At 36.0% G+C, this 21,241-nt stretch overlaps 1 protein-coding gene across 6 annotated transcripts in view; it reads right to left on the reverse strand.

Annotated features, from left to right (window-relative positions):
• PRKAA2 (protein kinase AMP-activated catalytic subunit alpha 2) overlaps positions 1 to 21,241 on the reverse strand; it is a 58,307-nt gene continuing 37,066 nt past the window's right edge. For 3 of the 6 annotated variants that reach the window (XM_029230523.1, XM_029230525.1, XM_029230526.1), the window contains exons 3-9: positions 16,361 to 16,454; positions 15,636 to 15,780; positions 14,315 to 14,402; positions 12,674 to 12,898; positions 4,723 to 5,227; positions 2,879 to 3,005; positions 1 to 1,613 (exon numbers count right to left, since the gene is read on the reverse strand). In XM_029230523.1, coding sequence (XP_029086356.1) covers positions 1,375 to 1,613; positions 2,879 to 3,005; positions 4,723 to 5,227; positions 12,674 to 12,898; positions 14,315 to 14,402; positions 15,636 to 15,780; positions 16,361 to 16,454 — 1,423 coding nt within the window. In that variant the 3' untranslated portion in view covers positions 1 to 1,374. Of the gene's footprint in view, positions 1,614 to 2,878; positions 3,006 to 4,722; positions 5,228 to 12,673; positions 12,899 to 14,314; positions 14,403 to 15,635; positions 15,781 to 16,360; positions 16,455 to 21,241 lie in introns of those variants that run through there. The other 3 variants (XM_029230522.1, XM_029230524.1, XR_003794615.1) reach the window with 3 other exon arrangements.

Raw genomic sequence — 21,241 nt, forward strand, 5'->3', positions numbered from 1 at the left:
TTTTTTGTTTTTTTAAAAGCCTTAAAAAAACCTGCACAAAGCCAAAAAAAAAAAATGTTTGGTTTTTTCATTTAAAAGCACTGGTGCGAATACATATATGTATATATGTAAACAACACATATATTTACTCAAGAGAGAATTTTTTGAATGTTTAAGGCTTCCCTGCCCTACCAGGTTCAACAGTGAAAGTCACAGCCTACCAAACCTTGGAAGTACACAAAAGCCCTTAGGGCCAGAACAGTGTTTCAAACTGGATGGCTAGCAGCCAAGATATAGAAGAAAGAAAGAGAACCAGAAAAGATTTCAAAGCTGAGTCAATTAGCCACTAAGGATCAAACAATAAACGAAGACAAAGGTGGCTAGGGAAGGTGAGGGAGGGGGGTAAATACAGTAACAAACTTCTGATGAATAATTAGCATTATGGGATGCAACAGGACACACACATACACACAGCTCCACACCACCACACACAATAAGAGATCAAAGATAAGAGTTCTCTTTAAGAGACTGTTGACATTTTGCTTTGTTTCATTTAACTGTCTATTTTATCATGCTTGGTGAAGTACAAAAATAAATAGAGTGAAAAACAATCTGAGAAACGTAGATTTTGAAGGCATGTTGTAAAATGATATAAGTTTATGAAAAAGACAAAGGTGGTTGCAATTCCATATGTTCCAGTACTGAGTGGAACCTTGAAGGCTCTTAAATATGTTATTCAGGAAAATCTCAAGATAAAACCTCTAGTTGGTTATAGCTGTTTTTAAGGAACCTGGAAATGACCGTTACCTGTTTCAGGACCACAGCCCTTCTGTTGAACACTGGGCAATATTTGCAAAAACTGCTAGCAGAACTTGGTTTCTGAAATTTGGGGGGCTGGCTCTTAGGATTTCAACATTTAATTACTATCTTACTAATGTTTGGGCTATTTTTTTAATCTTCTTGTGCATAAACACAGCTTAAAGCCTGCTGAAATTTAGGAAGCAAACTGGATTTATCTACACTAAACAGTAAAGCAAGAAGATGTTGCCCAACCACCCTTTGACTGAGATGGTTTCCCAGTAAAGGGGTATTAATCACCTGTGGTGAATCCACAGTTTTAGATTAACAATAACCTTCATCGATGTTCACGTATTAAAGATACTACCTGTGTAAATTTATCAGAGGCAAAACAGAATCACAGATATCGACAGTAAATGAAATGTCAGACTTTTACATTTTCAGTCATTTCAGTGGTGTTGAGCGTCCCCTGGAGATAGTCACAGCTCTCAACCAGTACTGCAGAGTATGTGATATCCATAAGTAAAACAATAATTTAACGTATATATCTGATTTTCACAGTGCAAAAACAGAAAGATAGAAACTCAGGAAAGATCATCAACGGGCTAAAGTAGTGATCAGACTGGCACACATTTCAAAAAAATCCATGGTGTGACTGCCCAGGCGAGGTGGAACTGAAGACGACGTGCTTCCGATCAGGGAGCCCGTGAGGGAGCCAGAGAGCAAATGGCTCTCCGCAGTTACAGAATCCAAACTGGATCGCGGTCTGTGTAAGCCAGCAGCAGAGCAGGACCGCTGGGGCGTTGAGGAGCCAGACCTCTGCTCCACCACCTCATCTGAAATGGACCAAAGAAGAGCAATTTATATGAAAGGTATATTTCCCCAAGCCCTTCCTATGAAGATACCTTATTCAGAATATTAAGTAAACACATCTGAGCAAGGGCAACCTAACAGCAAACGTCATGTTTCAGTGTTTTAGGAGCAGGGGTGGCAAAAGCTCTTCCCTCCCACAATCGTAACAGACATCACTCACCAATCTCAACACTCCCGTACGGTCAAAATGTGACTCCTAAATCCTTCTCAACATGGTATTCGACAGTAACCTTGAAATCAAACTGATATCCCTTTCATTTGAAGAAAGCACACCTTTGGAGGATTATTTTCTTGCGTTGTATCAATAGAAAAAAATCATTAAGATAAAAACAAAAGTTACCATTGCACTGATCCTTCAGCGTACATTGCAACTGCCTAGGGGAAGGGGCAAGGGAAATCTTGTTTAAAAGGCAGATTCCCAGTTTCCCAGGACCCATCTCCAGAGATTCTGATTTGCTAGGTCTGGGAGAGTTCCTAAGAATCCTCTTTTTAATAAGAACTCTGGGTAATTTTGATGAAGGTGGTCTGGGGACCATATAAACACAGCTATAGTTGATGGCAGTTTAAGAATAAAGTTTAAATGCTGTTGAAAACAACTTCCCTAACTATGCACTCCGTTTTCCTCTGGTTCCATCCAGCGGTGGACTCTTGGTTTATTCTGCTTGTATCCCACTTGGGCCCCTGCGTGGAATAAGCACATTTGCTCAGCCAGGTTTGACTCTTGGCACACACGAGGTCCTTGGACATGACCACCTCCGTTGACGCCTCTGCCTCCTGGATGGCCATGGGCACCAAAATCCAGCCCAAATCTCAGGAAAGGCCTATCTGGATACCTTGGCCACCCAAGATGAAAGAAGCTGATGAAGAATGAAGTTTAGATATTATAATGTTTACTGATAAAAGATGAATGGAGAAGTGTGACAAAGAATCTAACAACATCAACTAATTTTAGGTAAAAATTGCTTTCCTGTTGTTCCTTACTTTTCTCCACAGGCAACACTACAAATGACTATTTTTATACCAAGGAAGCACTTCTTTTGGAGAAGTGCTAGATTAGAGATTTTCCACGTCTTCAATCCTTTGTTTCACTTACATTTTTAGTTAAGTCTAGATTACTTAAAAACCAGTATAGAAGACCTACCCACCATGTCTTTGAGATGGTTTAATATCTTGTCAACTAGTGCCAAGTTTTATCTTCTCAGAGCTCATGCCTGCGTGGCTTCCTTACCATCAATGCTTTTAAAGTCCAAAAGATAGCTTCTATTGTCAACTAGGTACAGCTGTAAGCTCATTTTCACATAATTGCCAGTCACTGGATTTCTTCTTCTTACACGGAGATGGTATGCATTCACTACCTAAAATGAAAAATCTTTAAGGAAAAACATTCGAAATAACAAACTGCAAAATACCTCCCTTATTCTTATTGCAAAGAATAATATCAAAACAAATAACTGATAGAGGTGGGGTAGAGAGGGAATTCCTGAATGATCTTTTTTTTTTTGACATTACATAGTAGTTTAGTATTTATTTAATCCCACTAACAGTACTGTGTACAACAGTTAAAATTCAAAGGGAACTCAGAGACTCTAGAGAGTCCGGCCTTCTTTCCAGATATGCCTCCACTCTAGACCATCAGTAATATTTTGGTTGCCCAAAGGTATCAACTTGGATACCTTTACCTATGAATATAGAATAGACAGAAAAAGGACAAATAACATGTCAATGGTTTGAATCAGGAACTGTTAACAGGTACTGCCACGAAATTTAAGTATCGTAGTAATCTCGTAAAGAAGATACTATTTGCCTTTTGAAGATAATAAAACCACAACTCAGATAAAGAAGATTCTGGTTTTCAAAACATTTTATCAAATTAGTTCCAAAAATTTCTCAGTAAGAATTTTTTGTTTTTGCTTTTGTTTTCTTTTACGCGGGCCTCTCACTGTTGTGGTCTCTCCCGTTGCGGAGCACAGGCTCCAGACGCGCAGGCTCAGCGGCCATGGCTCACAGGTCCAGCCGCTCCGCGGCATGTGGGATCTTCCCGGACCGGGGCACGAACCCGTGTCCCCTGCATTGGCAGGTGGACTCTCAACCACTGCGCCACCAGGGAAGCCCCTCAGTAAGAATTTTAAAGACATTAACATCTCCTTTTAAACTAAATAAAACTGCTTCAGAAAAGGGAGATCTGTTTTTTTTTAATGGTTTTAAGGAAATATTATTTTGTTTATTCATTCCATGTACAAATAATGAAATAAAAACAGGTCAAATGAATATTTACATGATATGTTTGAAAATTTTTTTCTTCCGTTAAAAGTACATTCACAGTCCTCAAGAAAGGAACAAGAGTAAAAGATACCTGAAAGTAAAAAACTGATTTTTCCCCCACATACACTCGAATAGAACTGAAATGAATTTGAGTACTAATAAAAAAGTAAAATGTGGGCTGAGAATAAGAAAAATAAACTGCAACTAAGGACTAAAAGAACAAGCCAAATAAGACAGATTTTTCTCAACTTACAGAAAAGTATTTGTTTACTGAATAAATATGTCCTGATGGTATAATTTGTGTCAACCACTTGCTGTTACAGCTACTGGCAAAAAGAAAAAAACCCTCCCTTAAAAAGGAGAGAGAAAAGTAAAAACACAGTGTCTTTGAAGACACATGACTTTTTATTGTTACGATGCATGCTGAAACAGGTTTTCAAGAGATTTCTCAAGAGATTCGAGATTAAATTCTCTTGAATTCAAGAGATTAATTTCTCAAGAGATTTCAAGTTGATTAAAACTTTGTTTCTCAGCCAAGAATGCTATTCTATAATTAAAAAAATACATAGGTCCCCAACATTGACAGTTCTTCATCCTTACAGAGATTTGTTTTGTTTTGTTTTGAATGCACATGGTACATTATTGGAAAGAATGGGATTTATCAGCCAGAAGCATCAAGACCACTAAATTCATATCTAAATCAAAAACAACTTTTTTTATTGACCTTAGTACCCAACTCAGCAGCTCAGAGCAGCTTACTACACAAAAGTTGGCTTCTACAAATGATCTTCATATACTACAATTGCCTACCTTCCATTCAAAATCCAGCTGCTTCATAGCTCGGTAAACTTCAGCCATAATGTCATATGGTTTGCTTTGACTTCGGATTCCAAGATGCCACTTGGCTTTTTTCACAGCTAAAGATTTGGGCTTAGTTGTATTCAGTGCATCCAACGGACATCTTGCTTTAGGGCTGTCTGCTACAAGAGGTGGCATCCTTTCTGGATGAGGTTTCAGGCCTGGGGGAATATGCATGGCACTATCATCCATAAAAGAACCAGTTGGGGGACTAGAGGCGAGGTAGAACTCACTGGCTTGGTTCATTATTCTCCGATTGTCAATGATAAGATGATAAGCCACTGCAAGCTGGTCTTGAGGGTCACCACTATATAAACTGTTCATTACTTCTGATTCTGTACACTCAAATTTTTCACACACTTCTTTCACAGCCTCATCATCAATGACGTTAGCATCATAGGAGGGGTCTTCAGGAAATAAGTAACTGGGCAAATCTTGTTTAAACCATTCATGCTCTCTAGGAAAAATACCACAATACACTATTGTAAGAACATGCTTTGGCAAGTCCTGAACAATTCAGACATGGGGTAATACAATATAACAGAATCAGAAAGACCTGGTCTCTAGTCACTTACTAGCTATTGGACCCTGGGTAAGTTGATTCGTCCCTGCTCTTGAATAACTATGATTATTCAGACTTGGGTATTTGGCTGACATTTTCTCAAAAAAAAATGAAATGAGCCTGTCACGTCAAAGGAAACAACTGGCAGTATTTGTTGCCAATCATAAAATTCAAGCTTTCAAGCAAAATGTTAGAATTTTGCATCATTTGTGTCTGTCTCCAAGAGTTTGACAGCTTCTCAATACTTATAGGCTACTACATTTATCATGAAGAGGATAATGACTGTAATTTGATATTATATAATAAAATGTGTCACCATTTGGAACATCAGTCTACCTCAATAACCCAATATTTTCCATATGACCAATGCAAGATGTTACAGAATCATACATGGGCAAAAGGTCCACTCAAAATACAGACCAGACCAGTGGATTTTAATGTAATAAAGTACAAAAGTTCACTGATATGTTTTCTTATTTGATATTGCAATTAACATGTTAAGCTTTGGTTTAATATCAAAGAAGAATCTCTGTAACTATCTGAAAGGCTATGAAAATGTTCCTCCCTTTTCCCACCACTTATTTGAGATCCGATATTTTTCCCAGACTTCAACTAATACAACATATTGCAACAGATGACTGAAGAAGCAGATAATGAGAACCTAGCTGCTGTCTCTGATTTAGAGGATTTGAAAAATGTAAAAGACAGGTACTCTTGTCACCATATTTTCTTGTTTTGGAAAATAAGGTTATTTTTCATAAGAGACATATTATTCAGAATAACATGTAGTAGGTTCATTATTATTAAGTGAATTAAATATTTTTAAAATTTCTCAGTTTTGGTTTCTAATATGATATTGATAAATACGACCTATATTTAAAAAAGACTCTTTGGAGTCCTCAATTTTAAGACTGTAAAGGGGTACTCAAACCAAAATGTTTGAGAACCAGTCTCCTAGATCTTATTTTCTCACTCTTCTGGGCCTTTGCACATGATGTTACTATTGCCACCCTAGAATATCCCACCCATTTTCATTTAACTAACATGTACTATGCCTTCAAGATTGTGTAAGCATTGCTACATGGTAAATTGGGCACTCCCTAAGCTAAATTTAGATCAGTATACATTTTACCTGAACGCCTTCTATTGACTAATTCATTTATGAATATTTACTAAGGACATACCGTGGTAAAAAGGCACACTCCTTCTCACAGAAATTATATTCTAGCTGAATACAGATTAAACAAACACTCTCAAAAATGAATATATAGTTACAAATACACAAATATAAAAATCCTGTGATAAAGATTATGAGTGAAAAGTACAGGGTAAAATAAGAGTATATAATTCAGAATGGGAGGTAGGTGATTAAGGAAGCCACTCTCAGTAATATTTAAGAAGATACCAGAATGACTAGAAGTCAGCTAAGCAGAGCTGGGGAACAGGTATTCCCAGCAAAACAAACAATACATGCAAAGACTCTGAGATAAGAAAAAATTTTGCTACGTTCAAGGAACTGAACTGAGGCCACACTCATGAAATCATAATGAGTTACGGGTTGGAGTGGCAAAAGATATCAGGTATTTCTGACAGCTGTAGGCTATAAAAAAGGTTTTTGGACGAAACTATGGGTGATGAAAATAACTGAAAGATTTTAAAGAGACAGGTGTGACATGATCTAATTTGCATCCTGTAAAGATCATTCTGCTTGTGATAAAGAAATTGAATTGAAAAGATAAGAGTAATAATGAGGAGGAGGAGGAGGATGCTAGTGCAATAGCCCAAGTGAGAAATGATGGTGTGCCAGGCCTTGAGTATACACACAGAGATGAAACTTCTACAGCTTCTAGTAGATGATGCTATTATAACACTCATACTTTCTTATAGTTGTTACAGTTTTTTTTTCTTAATCCTCCCCACTAAACTGGGAACTCCTTGAAACAGGGACCATGCCTTATTCACCTGCATTCTAGTACCCAGTACAGAGTAAATGCTCAGTAAATGCAGAATAAATGATGAATAGCCAATGAAGTCAAAAATGAATTTATAAATGTGTTTAATTGCTATATCATGATAATAATAAGCACTTAAATAAATGTTTAGTAATAAAATGACTGGTGAATACTAATTTTTTCAAAAGAAATAATAGAAAAAAATTAATTGTTACACATCTAACATTTTTAAAATATCAATATCAAATAGGGAAGATGAACACTTTTGAATGAACTCCAAAAATTCATTCTTCCATAACAGAAATGAGATTACTAATGAAAACTGTCAAAATCAACTTTTTCAGAACTCTGCAAATTAACCAAAGGCCTGTAATAATCTGAGGAGTGTTTGTTTAAAAAATTGGCTGAGTCTCAGTAAGAACAGCGAGATCTGTGACACTTTAACACATTTTTGACCAGAGACGTATTACAGCCACAGGTGTTAGTCTTAGTTTCTGCAAAAATCCCCCAGTCAATAAAGCGTTAAGTTACTCCATATCCATCTCCTTTCCCCATTTCTACGGTAGCCTTGAAAACCAACAGCCTCACAATCATTGTAGCCCAAAAAACCAGCATCTAGCAACCACTGGTGGGGGGATGGGGAGAAGAATAGGTTTAGAGTTCTCCAAAAGTCCTATCCCAAGAGAACTGTCGTTATTTGACATGGCTAGCAGATCTCTGGAAACCTCTACACTCAAGCCCTGTCTTCATCTGACCTGACTCAGAGCTCCCTCTACAAAGCCTTCTCCCCAGAACATTTGTCAAAAACAATCAATGGCAACTGTCTAACATCCCAGCTGCTAAAAGCAGCAATAAGAGTTGGAGCAAACAAGAAGCTCGTCAAATAACTAAAAAGGAAAAGTTAGGGAAGTAAATTCCATAGGGGTCCTTGAAATACTCTTACATAATCCTGGGACTCACAAATGCAGGGCTGTGTTCATTTCCAAGAAAGGCCCTGATTTCTCATCACTGGTTGACTTTGAGGCTCTGTGCTAGCAGGAATGAAAACAATTGCAGAGTTATGAGCTTTTCATTAAAGCACTGAAGACACACCCCAACATGCACACGAAGTCCCTCAGCAAAGGCTGGGAGACTTATTAGATCAAGGCCTTTAAGGAAAGCTTTGTCTAATCATTAGCTGACCATTAAGCTAACCAAGCAGAGACTTCAGTGGCCACCCATGACAAAGAATATAGACTTATGGAATTAGTTCAATAAAATCACTTAACAAACAAGAGCAACAACAACGTACAACAATTACAAATTCTAGGCATCTATGCAAGAGGAATAAAAACATATGACCATTTAAAAACCTATACATAAATGTTCATGGCAACATTATATAAGAGCCAAAAAGTGGAAACAACTCAAATATCCATTAAGTGATGAATAGATAAACAAAATTTAGTATATCTAAACAATGGAATATTTTTCAAGCAAAAAAGTAACGATGTACTGATACATGCTACACCATGAAAGAACACTGAAAACATCATGCTAAGTGAAAGAAGCCATACTCAAAAGGCCACATGCCGTATGATTCCATTTATATGAAATGTCCAAAAGAGGGAAATCCATAAAGACAGAAAGTAGATTAGTGGTTGCCAGGGGCTGCAAGGAGGAGGAAATGGGTATAGAGTTTCTTTGGGGGATGAGAAAAATGTTCTAGAATTAGACAGTGGTGGTGACTGTTTAACTTTGTGAACATACTAAACCACTGAATCATACAATTTAAAGAAGCAAATTTATGGTATGTGAATTATACCAATAAATGTTTAAAAAAATATATAGAGAAGTAATCTAAATTTTCATTTCCAATTAATTCAGAAGAAGAACCACAGTTCTTCATAATAATAACAGTGCCGATTAAAAAGCCATACTTTGGGGCTGGGGGAGGAATAAATTAGGAGGTTGGGATTAACATATATACACTACTATAAATAAAATAGATAAGCAACAAGAACCTACTGTATAGCACAGGGAACTATACTCAGTATTTTGTAAAAACCTATAACAGAAAAGAATCCGAAAAGGAATATATACATACATATATATACATATATGTGTGTGTGTAACTGAGTCACTGTGCTGTACATCTGAAACTGACATGACCTTGTAAATCAACTATACTTCAATTTAAAAAAATAATTATAATAATAAAGCAACCCTCCACGTGTTAAAAAAAAAAAAAAAGCCATACTCCCAGCTTTTAATTTTCAGGAGTCAATTTCTAAATTAACTTGACCAAGGTAAGCAGTAACCAGGATGTTTATGAAGGTTCACCTGAGACAAAATCAATTCATTTCATATGGGTTACTACACAGCCACCAGAAATTATGTCTTTCTGTCACTATTGCCTAGTACCTGATTTTGATATATGACTTAAGACTAAATGAGTTATGATGACTACCAATCAAATTTTAGAAACTTCACAATGTGCAAACTTCTTTAAGTGCAGCTAAAAGGTCCTTATATATTCACTTTAAAATAATATTAATAGCTAATATTGTATGCTGGGCATTAGTCCAAAAGCTTTAATTATATTAGGATGAATGTTTGCAGTTTCTAATATTCAACTGTGCTTAGACCTACAGAAATAGTAAATTCATATGGTTCAACCTAAGGCTATCCTCCAAACAAATCCACTATATATGATGTAGCTAAAGCACGAAGAGTTATAAGGAATATGCCAATAGCTAGTAAACAAAGAATCAGAATTTGTAATTAGACAGTTGAACTTCAGACACTCACTTTTAACCACAATAACATTAACAGTAATACTAAGCTTACAGCACTTAAAGATGTGATTTTCCTGAAGACAATGTCTGTCTTGCCTACCAATATATTCCCAGCACCTAGCATAGGACCTTAAACAGAGTAGATGTTAAATAAATAAAAGCAAAAATGATTAAATGAACGAATAAATACTGAGATATATTTTCTAACCTCCAATAGCTTACCATCTTAAAAGACAAAAAAGATCTGTACAAAACTACAGGCATACCTTAGAGAGATTGCTGGTTTGGTTCCAGATCACTGCAATAAAGCGAATATTGCAATAAAGCAAGTCACCAACATTTTGGTTTCCCAGTGCATATAAAAATTACATTTAGAGTATACTGTAGTCTATTATGTTTGCAACAGCATTATGTCTAAAAAAGCAGTGTGTATACCTTAACTAAAAAACACTTTATTGATAAAAAATGCTAACCATCATCTGACAACACAAGGTTCCCACAAACCTTCAATTTGTAAAAAACACAGTATCTACACAGCACAGTAAAGCGAAGCACAGTAAAACTAGGTGTGCCTGTAACTATAAGACGGAATGTGGTAACATGAGAGAAATATAACGTATCATGGTATTTTGGAGAAAGGCTGGATGCCACAGAACTGGTGTGCCAAGCTGGATTAGTGGAAGTAGTACAGGTTCTGAATCAGGCAATTTCTGAGCCCTACTTCTGCCTGCCTCTTATTAGCTGGGTAATTTTCACAAATACACATTTACTCAAAACCTAATTCATATCAAATGCACAATGCCTAGAACATATTAATACTTGGTCCCTAATTTAAAGGACCCTAAAATTTAATAGGGACAAACAGATACATAAATCAAAACATAACCTTTCTAAGCTTCAGTTTCACGGTTTGTAAAATGAGAATAATAATAGTTACCTGTTAAGAATCAATGCAATAAAATATGTCAAGTACCTAGCAAAATACCTGTTATATAATAATCGTTAATAAGTAGTAACTCTGTTGAACCATATTTTGTCAAATGAAGAATTCCCAAACGTTAATAAACAGAATATGGATAAATAAAAAAATGATGAAAACTATAAATTCAAGTTATTATTTTAAGTACAGAGATGGTTGCCACCATTTTATACCACCTACATATGTGTAAATTAACTCATCCTAGTAGACTTTTATTTACATTTTTCTTCTAAAACTTGTAAATATACAGACACCTGTTTAATATAGTAGAATCAGTACTTTTACTATTCTCAATGTATGTGCTGATACAAACAGGTGCAAGTATATATATATTAGCATACTTTTCTTTTCTAAGGAAAAGCCAATTTTCTTTCTAAAGAAAAGCCAATTAAGTGAACTATTTATTCTAAAGGACTATGAACACAACAGAGTTTTTCCCTGCTAAGTCCATTTCCATAACTAAATCTGGTTCTAATTTACAATTTTACATTTTTAGGTATGAGGCCTGGAACACTAAGAGAGGCTGGGGGAAGAAAACAGTACATGAATGCAACGGGAGTGCCAAAGAGATCAGCAGCAGTCACAAAAACAACTACCTCAGCCACCACTGAAATGTTCCAAGAGTCGTATTCTGGCTTATGAAGACAAGGCAAAGTATTCTGGAAAGATGTCAAAAGAATGCGTTTGCAAATAAATACCTGATGAAATGTTAGGTGAGAACAAAAAACCCTCTAAGAAACATGACTGATAAATAAAAAGTAGAAGGCAATGAATCATCCTGACTTGTGTGTGCTATATAAAGGTCATATTCACAGTAACACCAGCAACTGCACTTTCCAAAGTTTCTCACATAACAAGAAATCCTTCTCAGCAAACCCACTAGCGGCTATTTTTGGACTCAAAATCTTAGCAAAAATTTTTATGGTTTATTTCATCAACCGTATGTAAAATATATAACTCTCACCCTGTTTTTCCATTTGAAACTTATTCAAATACTTCCTGAGTGTACACTATATTTCTAGGCCTTCTAGCACTGTATATACAAAGATGATAAGACACTCTCTCTACCCTTTTATAGTTACAAGAGAGGAGAAAGATACACTGAAAACAACTAGATACAGAATGAGAGTGAAAGAATGAAAGCATGAACAAAATGTGGAAATCACAGAAGTGGAAGCAACTAAAACTGCTCAGGAGAATCAGAAGTGATTTCACAAGGAAGGTGATAAGTGAGCAGAATTTTAAAGGATGAATGGAAATCTTTCAGGTCCAAAAATGCAGAAAAGGCATCAGAGGCAAAGGGAATAATATAAACAAAGACATGAGGCATAAAATATGCATTATGTTTGAGGAACAAGGAAAAGTTCACTGTGGCTGAAGCTCTGGTATAAGGGGTACGGCATTGAGCCTTAACTATGAAGGGCCTTGTATGCTTTGCTACCTAAACTGAAAAGTTTGGGAAACAATCTGAAATATTTAAAAGTTGAGTGACAGGATCAGCTTTATGTAATAAGGAAAGTAAAATTCGTATAAAATCAAGTGTTACAGTGCCTAACATAAAGCAGCCATTCAGGTAGTGGTACTAATATTAATACTAGAATACGTACTTAATAGCAACAAAAAGACTATTCACCTTATGTCTTTGATAGTTGCTCGTTTCAGGGGGTCAACCTGTAGCATATGCATCAGGAGAGTGGCAACAGAACGATTGAGATATTCTGGGATATAAAAAACACCCCCTCGGATCTTCTTAAACAACGTAGGCACATGCTCATCATCAAATGGGAGGGTGCCACAGAGAAGAGCATACAAAATAACACCGCAGCTCCAGATATCAACTTCAGGACCTGCATACAATCTAGGGGAAAAGATGACAACACAACCTGAAATGCAAGTGTCACTTCCCATCTACGTGTACCCTGTTTCTATATGTGCTTATATACACAGTACAGACTGTATATGTATTGCTTTCCAAGGTCTTTAGTGAAGTCCGTGGCCACTCCACAACACTCAATGGTTGTTCCCCAGAAAGAATAAGTGATCTAACCAAATACTATTCAAATTTCCCAAGAGAAAACAGTATTTTTATTTTTTGACACAAACTAAACTGAGCTTACTAATTGACTAATTAAAAAATATAAAACTTTCTATGGTTGATTTTTGACAGAAACATCGAAGTGGACGACCATAAATTTGAAGAAAAGCAATGCTATATAGTGTATAGGCTAAATCTTCTTACCATAAAGCTATTAAAAGAAAATGCATATATAATAGAATGTTTATGCCTGGCACACCTATTTTAAAGAATATTTGGAATAGTAAAGTACCTAACTAGTCCTACTGCAATCTCTTTCACAGTATTCATGCTGTATCACATTATCCTGGGTACCTACTACTTTCATTCCAACCACTTGGTAGCCCCTGGGACTAAGATTACCTTTATCCAGAAAACCTATGCCTAGAATGTTATTCCTTTTTCCTCTCACCTTTCTACATTATTAAGATTCCACTGATAGCACATTACCAAACTCAAACCTAGGTCTGAGGTAACAAAGTAGATCTCTACAATTCCAATTAAAAAAATACACTCCATTTCAATAAAAATTGCTGTCCATTATTTATATTGTTTGCTGTAGAGTCCAAACTGCTATATCTGCAATAATACCTTTTCTTTATTTTCTCTCATAGAATTCTGTAAACTTTTAAAATCAGACATTGGTCACCATAGAAGACTTGAATTTATCACTGCACTCTGTATAAACATTTTAAAAATGTACCAATGAGTAAGTTACATGAATAAATTACAGGGTCTTCTCTTGTGCAGTTAACTTCATGAAATGACATTCCTGTCCCCCCAGAAAACCTCATTCTTCTAAAGACAAAACATAAAAATAATACTCTGTATGCTTTATAAAAGAGTATATACAGAATTATTAAAGGACTATGTCTGAGAAGTAAATAATGACACTAGCTTAAATGCAGCAAATGCTTGCTCTCCTAGCTGCAATTTTCTAAAATGAAAAAAATAAATCAAGTTTTGTTTCAGTTTTTAGTGGAAAAACTCCTTAAATACATTCATAACAAAATCTAAATCAAATGTTTTAAAAAATTGTTTAATATAAGTAATCTCTCTTCAACAATAGAAAAACTAAAGGGACAATATGTTTCTATTATGTTAAAAATCTTATCTTCCAAAGAGAATGTATTATAGTTAAATGTTATCAGAATGAACAAAGCATTACAAAAAGCTTACTCTTCACTGATATATTATTACCTGCCTGAGATGACTTCAGGTGCTGCATAATTTGGGGAGCCACAACTAGTTCGCAGAAATTCACCATCTGACATCATATTAGATAATCCTAAAAATAAGAGTAATATGTTTACCTGGTGCTGCATATGTTTAAAACTAAATACAGATAAATGCATAAGGAAAAACGTCAAGTCTGTAATGCCTCACATATCATAATGTTTATTTTTAAAAGCAGTAGAAAGCATTTGTTGGACTAGAAAGACTCCATTTCAGAGTGCTCATACATGACAAAAAAGCCAAAGCACACCATGCCTAAGATTGAAATTAAACTCCTTTTCTAAATAAGAATGTTGATTCACTTCACAAATATGAGGTTATTCTAAATTATATGAACTTTTCCAAACATAAAAGCATCAAAATATTATTTACCCACGTCTGCAAATGAAAGAAAATAGAGACTACGATTACTTTTTTATACTCTGCTTTCAAAGGCATTTTTAAATATCTCTAAGTAGAAATCAGATAGGCTCCAATTTATAAATATTACATTCCAAAAGTTTTTAATTTGCAAAGCTTTAATTCAACATAGAAAAACATTCCATTGAACCAGAAATCTAGTTGCACTACAGCAGTAAATGAGCTTTGTGATTTAGAGAAGAGAAATAGGAAAATGACTTCCCTGGCTTTTAGATTAAAGACAAGGTACAGACAAAAATTTTAAATAAGTAATGCTGAACTCTGATACCTTTTCATCTCTTTCTATAATCTCTCACTTTCTGATCCTCTCCTCTACTATGGCACCCTGTCCAGGTATGTTTATCCCAGAAAGTGTTTGGGGCATAAAAATTACATTTTACTCTCTTATTTTACCACCAACAAAAACTCCTATTCTTCTACCAAGTTGTTACCTGTTACCCGTAGTCCACTGACATTCCTCCTCGATCAATTCAGAAGGACTGCAATGCTCCAAACTGCGTGCAAATTTTCATGTACTTCCATTTAAGTGTATTTATCAGGGCAAATGCCCATACTTTCATTAGATTTTCAAAGGAGTTTGTGGCCCTCACAAAAAAACAGTTAAGTCTCATTTCCTGAGGAAGCAATACAGATTGAGTGGATTTGCCTTGACGCAAGCCCTCTGAATGTCTCTAGAAATACTTGCATTTTTAAAAAGTGGTTTAAATGAATAGAGCAAGCTAGTGTGCAGACTGTCCAACTAATCCCTTTTCACGGTATAGGATTTACATCAACGAAGCTGAAAGTTCTTAGTTCATTAAGAGTTGGTACTGACACACCTGCAAAGGCAGCTAGCACACTTCTAAACAACCCTGGAGTTGCATACCAAAATCAGCTATCTTGGCATTCATGTGTGCATCCAATAGCACGTTCTCTGGTTTCAGGTCTCGATGAACGACCATATGCCTGTGACAGTAATCCACGGCAGACAGAATCTGCTGAAAGAGGCGCCTGGCTTCCATCTCTTCAACCTATCAGGCATAAAAGAAACTGCACTAAGAACATTTGGGACATCTACATAGCAAAAGTTTTAGTTCCATAATCAGCCTAAATATAACTGAGTACACTAATTAGAACTGTGCCAGAATTCTCAACAAATGAGACAAGCAAGCCAAAAACTTGCATTCAAGCTCAACATGTCAATCAACAGGTTTTTCTTTGCTGCTAGGCAGTTCATTTTCAATTAATATTACTAAGTGTGCACAGTGTTTCAGGGAATCAACAAGTAAAACATAATCTAAAACAGAACTTACGTGAAATTGCTAAGAAAAGGAAATAACTGAAGCTTCAATATGATGTTATGGAACAGATTTTTCATTTTGAAAAGCACAGGCTTTTCACGTTGGCAATTAAGTGGAATATATTTCCTAAAATCAGTATTTCATAAGGCGTACTTTCTAAGGAAAAATATATCTAATACTCTGTATGTTTAGTTAGACATTATTACAGAAGCAACCCCGACTCTGAAGATACATTTGTGGTTTGCTATTTCTCACTACTTTCTTCTTTTTTAGCTTAAGGGCTTATTGTGCTAAACAGCATGTTACTCACCCGTCCATGTTTACAGATGTAGTCAAATAATTCACCACCAGACACATATTCCATTACCATAAAAAAATCTGTTGGAGTGCTGATTACCTGGTATCTTTTTTGTAAATGAAAAAATTTAATAAAAAATGTTACTTTAACCAGAATCAACCTAGTACATCCATTCTTGCTATAAATTAATATTCCAGTATTCTACAATATTTTAAGATGGCAACAAATTATATAATGTTATCAAAAGAATCACAGAGCTATAAACACGGAGCTTCACAAAACTCAATTACTTCCCAGGGCTTACAGACTTCCCTCCAGATCCCCCCTTTCATGTTTACAAAATTTAGGAAATCCTTCATTCCTCAACAACTAAATTAAGCATCAATTTTTCCATTTAAACAAAAATTTGTTTGTAGTCTATAGAGATGAGGTAGCTTATTATTTAAACATAAGTGAAAAATATTCTTGGAAAGGTAAAATGATACCAAAAGGGATACAAATCAGCAGAATCTATAAAGTAGACAAATGATCCTTTCCTCAAAAAAATGAAATGCAAAAAAAGGGAGGGGAAGGTATAGATTAAAAGCAAATCAAGAGACATACTGACCAATTATACTGTATAGACTTGTTTTCACTCCAGTTCAAACAAACCAACTTTAAAAACCATTTATGAAACAATCAAAAAAATCTGAATACTGACTGGATAGTTCATAATATTCTAACTGTTTAGGTGTGATACTGAACTGTGCTTGTTTTATTAAAATAGAGCCTTTAAATTCCACAGTAGATACTGAAGAATTTACAGACTAAAAACATACTATTTGGGATTTGCTTCAAAATAATTTGGGGTGGGAGAAGCAGGAGGAAGCAGATTAAACAATACACTAATAACTGCTGAAGCTGAAGGACAGATAAATGAGGCTTAATCACTCTACTGTTGTATTCATTATGAAATTTCCATAATAAAAAATTAAATAGATGTATGTATTTACGTATGTGTATGTGTTTATGTGTGTGAAAATATATATGTATGTTTTCTAGGCACTCAAAGCTGAGCACATAAAACAATAAAGAACCTTAGCTCTATTTGACAAAATAAAATTTTTCCTAAAAAACTACAACCTCCACATACACACACAATTGTACCAGAGTTCTGAAAACTTTAAATACAAGTTAAATATAACATGAATGTTTTAAATGAAGGTTGCATTTAACACATATAAAAGAAAAATTGTTCTACTCTGCTTTATTTATAAAAAATTATTTATAATCTGGTTAATCATGAGCAGTATCTAATTTACACTGAGTTGCTATTTAAAGCCACTAAGTGTAGCTGGCAGTTCTGCATGCCTTAAAGGCACCCAGTGGAAGGCACAAGCAGGGGCTGAGAAGTGGCTCAGATGCCCCCCTGTAGGCAGTATACCTTGACACAGGATGGTGCCAGAAGCAGGGGAACGTTTTGGTAGTTAGTCCACCCAGATGGGGCAACTTTTATTATTGATGAGCAAAAAAAGAGAGTATGTTCTAAATGGCGGTTCTGGTTACTAGTCTTCATTAAAGAGGAGGGAAAAAATGACCAGGAAGTTGGTGATATAACTATACACTATATATTTTAAAAGAGGACACATCATGCATAAATTAAACACTTGGAAAAAGTAAGATATTAACACAACATTGTAAATCAACGATGCTTCAATTAAAACAATAGAAAAAAGTAAAAATTAAAGCTGTAGTATTGAAAATGATTACAGACTTTCAGAAGAAATATTTATAATAGCCATCGTCAGTCCTGGGGATGAAAAATGACAAGGTACCCCACTTCACACAGAATAAACTACTATAACTGGCAAATAAGGCTGAGTCTACTTCAAATGAACTATGAAAGGGGAATCTTCCCTGAGAACTCGAGAAAAAAGATGGTTCTGTAAGAGCAATCCTAACAGGCAGCAAACTCTAATTGAATAAAATGAATACTGAGGGGCCAGACCACCCGCTGTGTCACTTCACTGTAGGCTGATCTCATTTAGTAACAGAATTCTCAGTCACTTTTCTGCTCTGTACATCTTTGGGGTAAAAGAGAAAAGTGATGCAATTCTAATAAATGTAGTTGCTGATTCCTCCGAGTATATTACAGTCTTCAGTAAATACTGTTGGATCCAGAGGCCTGACCAGATTTCAGTTTGATTTTAATTTTCTTCTTAAAGACTAGATGGTGGTATGTGCTTCCAGCCACAGGTGTAGGATATCTGTCTCTTTTTTGAGATATTAGCAGTCATTACTGATCACAGTCTAGATTTTATTAACTCACAATGAAGTTTTAAATGCTGGCCAATTTCCATAGTCTAGTAATGAACTACGGTCTAAAGGAAATGCTCCCTCAAAAACCCCACTGTCTGAAGTGCAGGCCACCAGATCACACTACCCAATACCTTTTCTTGTTATAGTCATCAACCAACCTCGTTGTCAACTCCCTCCCATTTTGACTTAATGTCTCTTTCCCCACTGCTAATGCTGTCATCATTCCGGGTGAACAAAATATCCGTCTAGATGATCTGTCCAATACATGCCCTCTAATTTCCTTCACTCCTCAGTTCTAACTCTCTTTCCCTCTACCACACACAATGACTCATTCCATGGTCATATACTAAGACTAACTCCTCCAATTATGCACTGGATTCCTTTGCCCCACCTACTAAAGGACTTGGTTTCTACAATTAGCTCTTCCTTCTCAGCCTCATTTTACTCAATATTCAGCAGTATAGCAACAGTTAATAATCTCTCTTTCTTCAAACACATTTTCCCCTTGGCTTCAAGACGCAAAATTCTCTTGGTTTTCCTCCAATCATTTTAACTGTTCACTTTCATTCTCCTTTGCTGGTTCCTCCTCATCTCCCAGACATCTTAACATCATACTGCCATAGAGATCAATCCCTAGAATTCTTATTTATTTATATGCACATCCTTGGTGACATCATCTAGTCTTTGTGCCTTAAATACCTTAAGTACCATCTATACGCTGATGACTTCCAAATTTATCTCTGGTTTATACCTCTCCCCTTAACTTCAGACTCACATATCAAATAACCTACTTGCATCTCTACTTGGATGCCTAATAAACATTTCAACTTCAAAAAAACCAAAATCGAATTCTTGATACCTAACATCCCACTTCAAACTTGTTCCTCCTACAATCTTTTCCATTTCAATTAATGGCAACTCCAGTTTTTTATTTGCCCACGCCAGCTAACCTTGGAGTCATCCTTGACTTCTCTCCTTCCACAGCCTCCATCTAATCTGTCAGCAAACGCTGTTCTCTATCTTGAAAATATACACAAAATATGCTTATTTCTCAACACCCTCCACACTATGCTCTATTCCAAGCCACCATCTCTTTTGCTCAGCATACTGCAATTGACCCCTAACTGATTTCCCTACTTCAGTGTAAGTCAGGTCACATCACACCTCCGGTCAAAACTTGCCAATGGCTTCTCTTTTACTCAGAGTTAAAAGCCAAAGCTCTTACAGTGGTCTAGTATATCCTACACAATCTGGCTCCCCTTTATGTCTCTGACCACATCTCTTACTCCAATTCCTCCTAGATCACTCTGCTACTATGATCTACCTACTACTGCCTGTAGCAATTTCCACCTCAGAACCTTTGTATGTACTGTTCTCACCATCTGTTATCTCCCCCCTCCAGATATCTGCATGCATATTCCCTCTCCTCTTCACTGTCTAACATACAACATATTTTACTGACATAGCATTTATTGTCTATCTCTTCAACGCCACCCACTACACACACACACACACACACAAAATACACACACACAGAAATATGAGCTTCATAATATCAGAAGTTCTGTTGTTGTCTCTTTTTGTTTGCTGGTGTATCCCCAGTACCTAAATGGTACCATTTGTTGAATGAATGGATCAACAAGCTAACACTCCGGCCTTATTTTCCTCCATCTCCCTATATATACTCTGTACATGAGACAAACCAGACTGCTTGTTCCCACCACACCATGCTCTTTACACTTTCATTCTTTTGCTTTGCTGTCCTCCTAGAATCATCAGGACCTTGTTCACATGTTACTTCCTTATATATGCAGTAAGTAATCACTGAACACCTAGTATTATACTAGGTGTTGGAGAGATAAAGATGGTATTGGACATCTCCACTTGGATATCTAATGGGATTCTCAACTTAACACAGCCAAAGCAGACCATTAATGTTCACCTGTATCCCAACATGGTTCTCCTCCGTTCTTCGTATCTCAGAAAATGGTATATTATCAACACCTAGTTTTTCAAGCCAAAACCCAAAATCCCAGTTGCTCAGGCAAAAAAAAGTGGGGGGAGGGTCCTCACTCCCTTTCTTTTCCTCAGTAATTTATTAGTTTTACCTCCAAAATATATATTGAATTGACAGATTTACCTCCAGCTAGACCAGTGTTATCAGATACAACTTTCTGCAATGATGGAAATATTTTATATCTTCTCTGTCCAATACGATAGCCACTAGCCACATGTGGCTATTAAGCACTTGAAATGTGGATAGTGTGACCAGAGAACCAAAATTTTTAATTCATTTAATTTAAATTTATGTCACATATGGCTAGTGGCTACTGTACTGGACAGCACAAATCTATACCACAACTTGGCTAAAGCCACCATTAATCTGTCAGCTGGACCATAGCAACAGCTTCCTAACTGGTCTCTCTGCTTCCACTTCTGCCTCTGTACCCATTCCACACTATGGTCATATCATGTCACTCCCCCAGCTCTCTGAAAGCTTCCCATTTTGAACAGAATCCAAAATCAGCAAGGTCTTCAAGATTCTATGATATGTGGTCCATGTCTACTCTCTGACCTCATGAACTACCTCTCTTT

The sequence above is a fragment of the Monodon monoceros genome, unplaced genomic scaffold (genome assembly GCF_005190385.1).
Source record: "Monodon monoceros isolate NGI ecotype Baffin Bay Population unplaced genomic scaffold, NGI_Narwhal_1 Super_Scaffold_18, whole genome shotgun sequence".
Lineage (NCBI taxonomy): Eukaryota > Metazoa > Chordata > Mammalia > Artiodactyla > Monodontidae > Monodon > Monodon monoceros.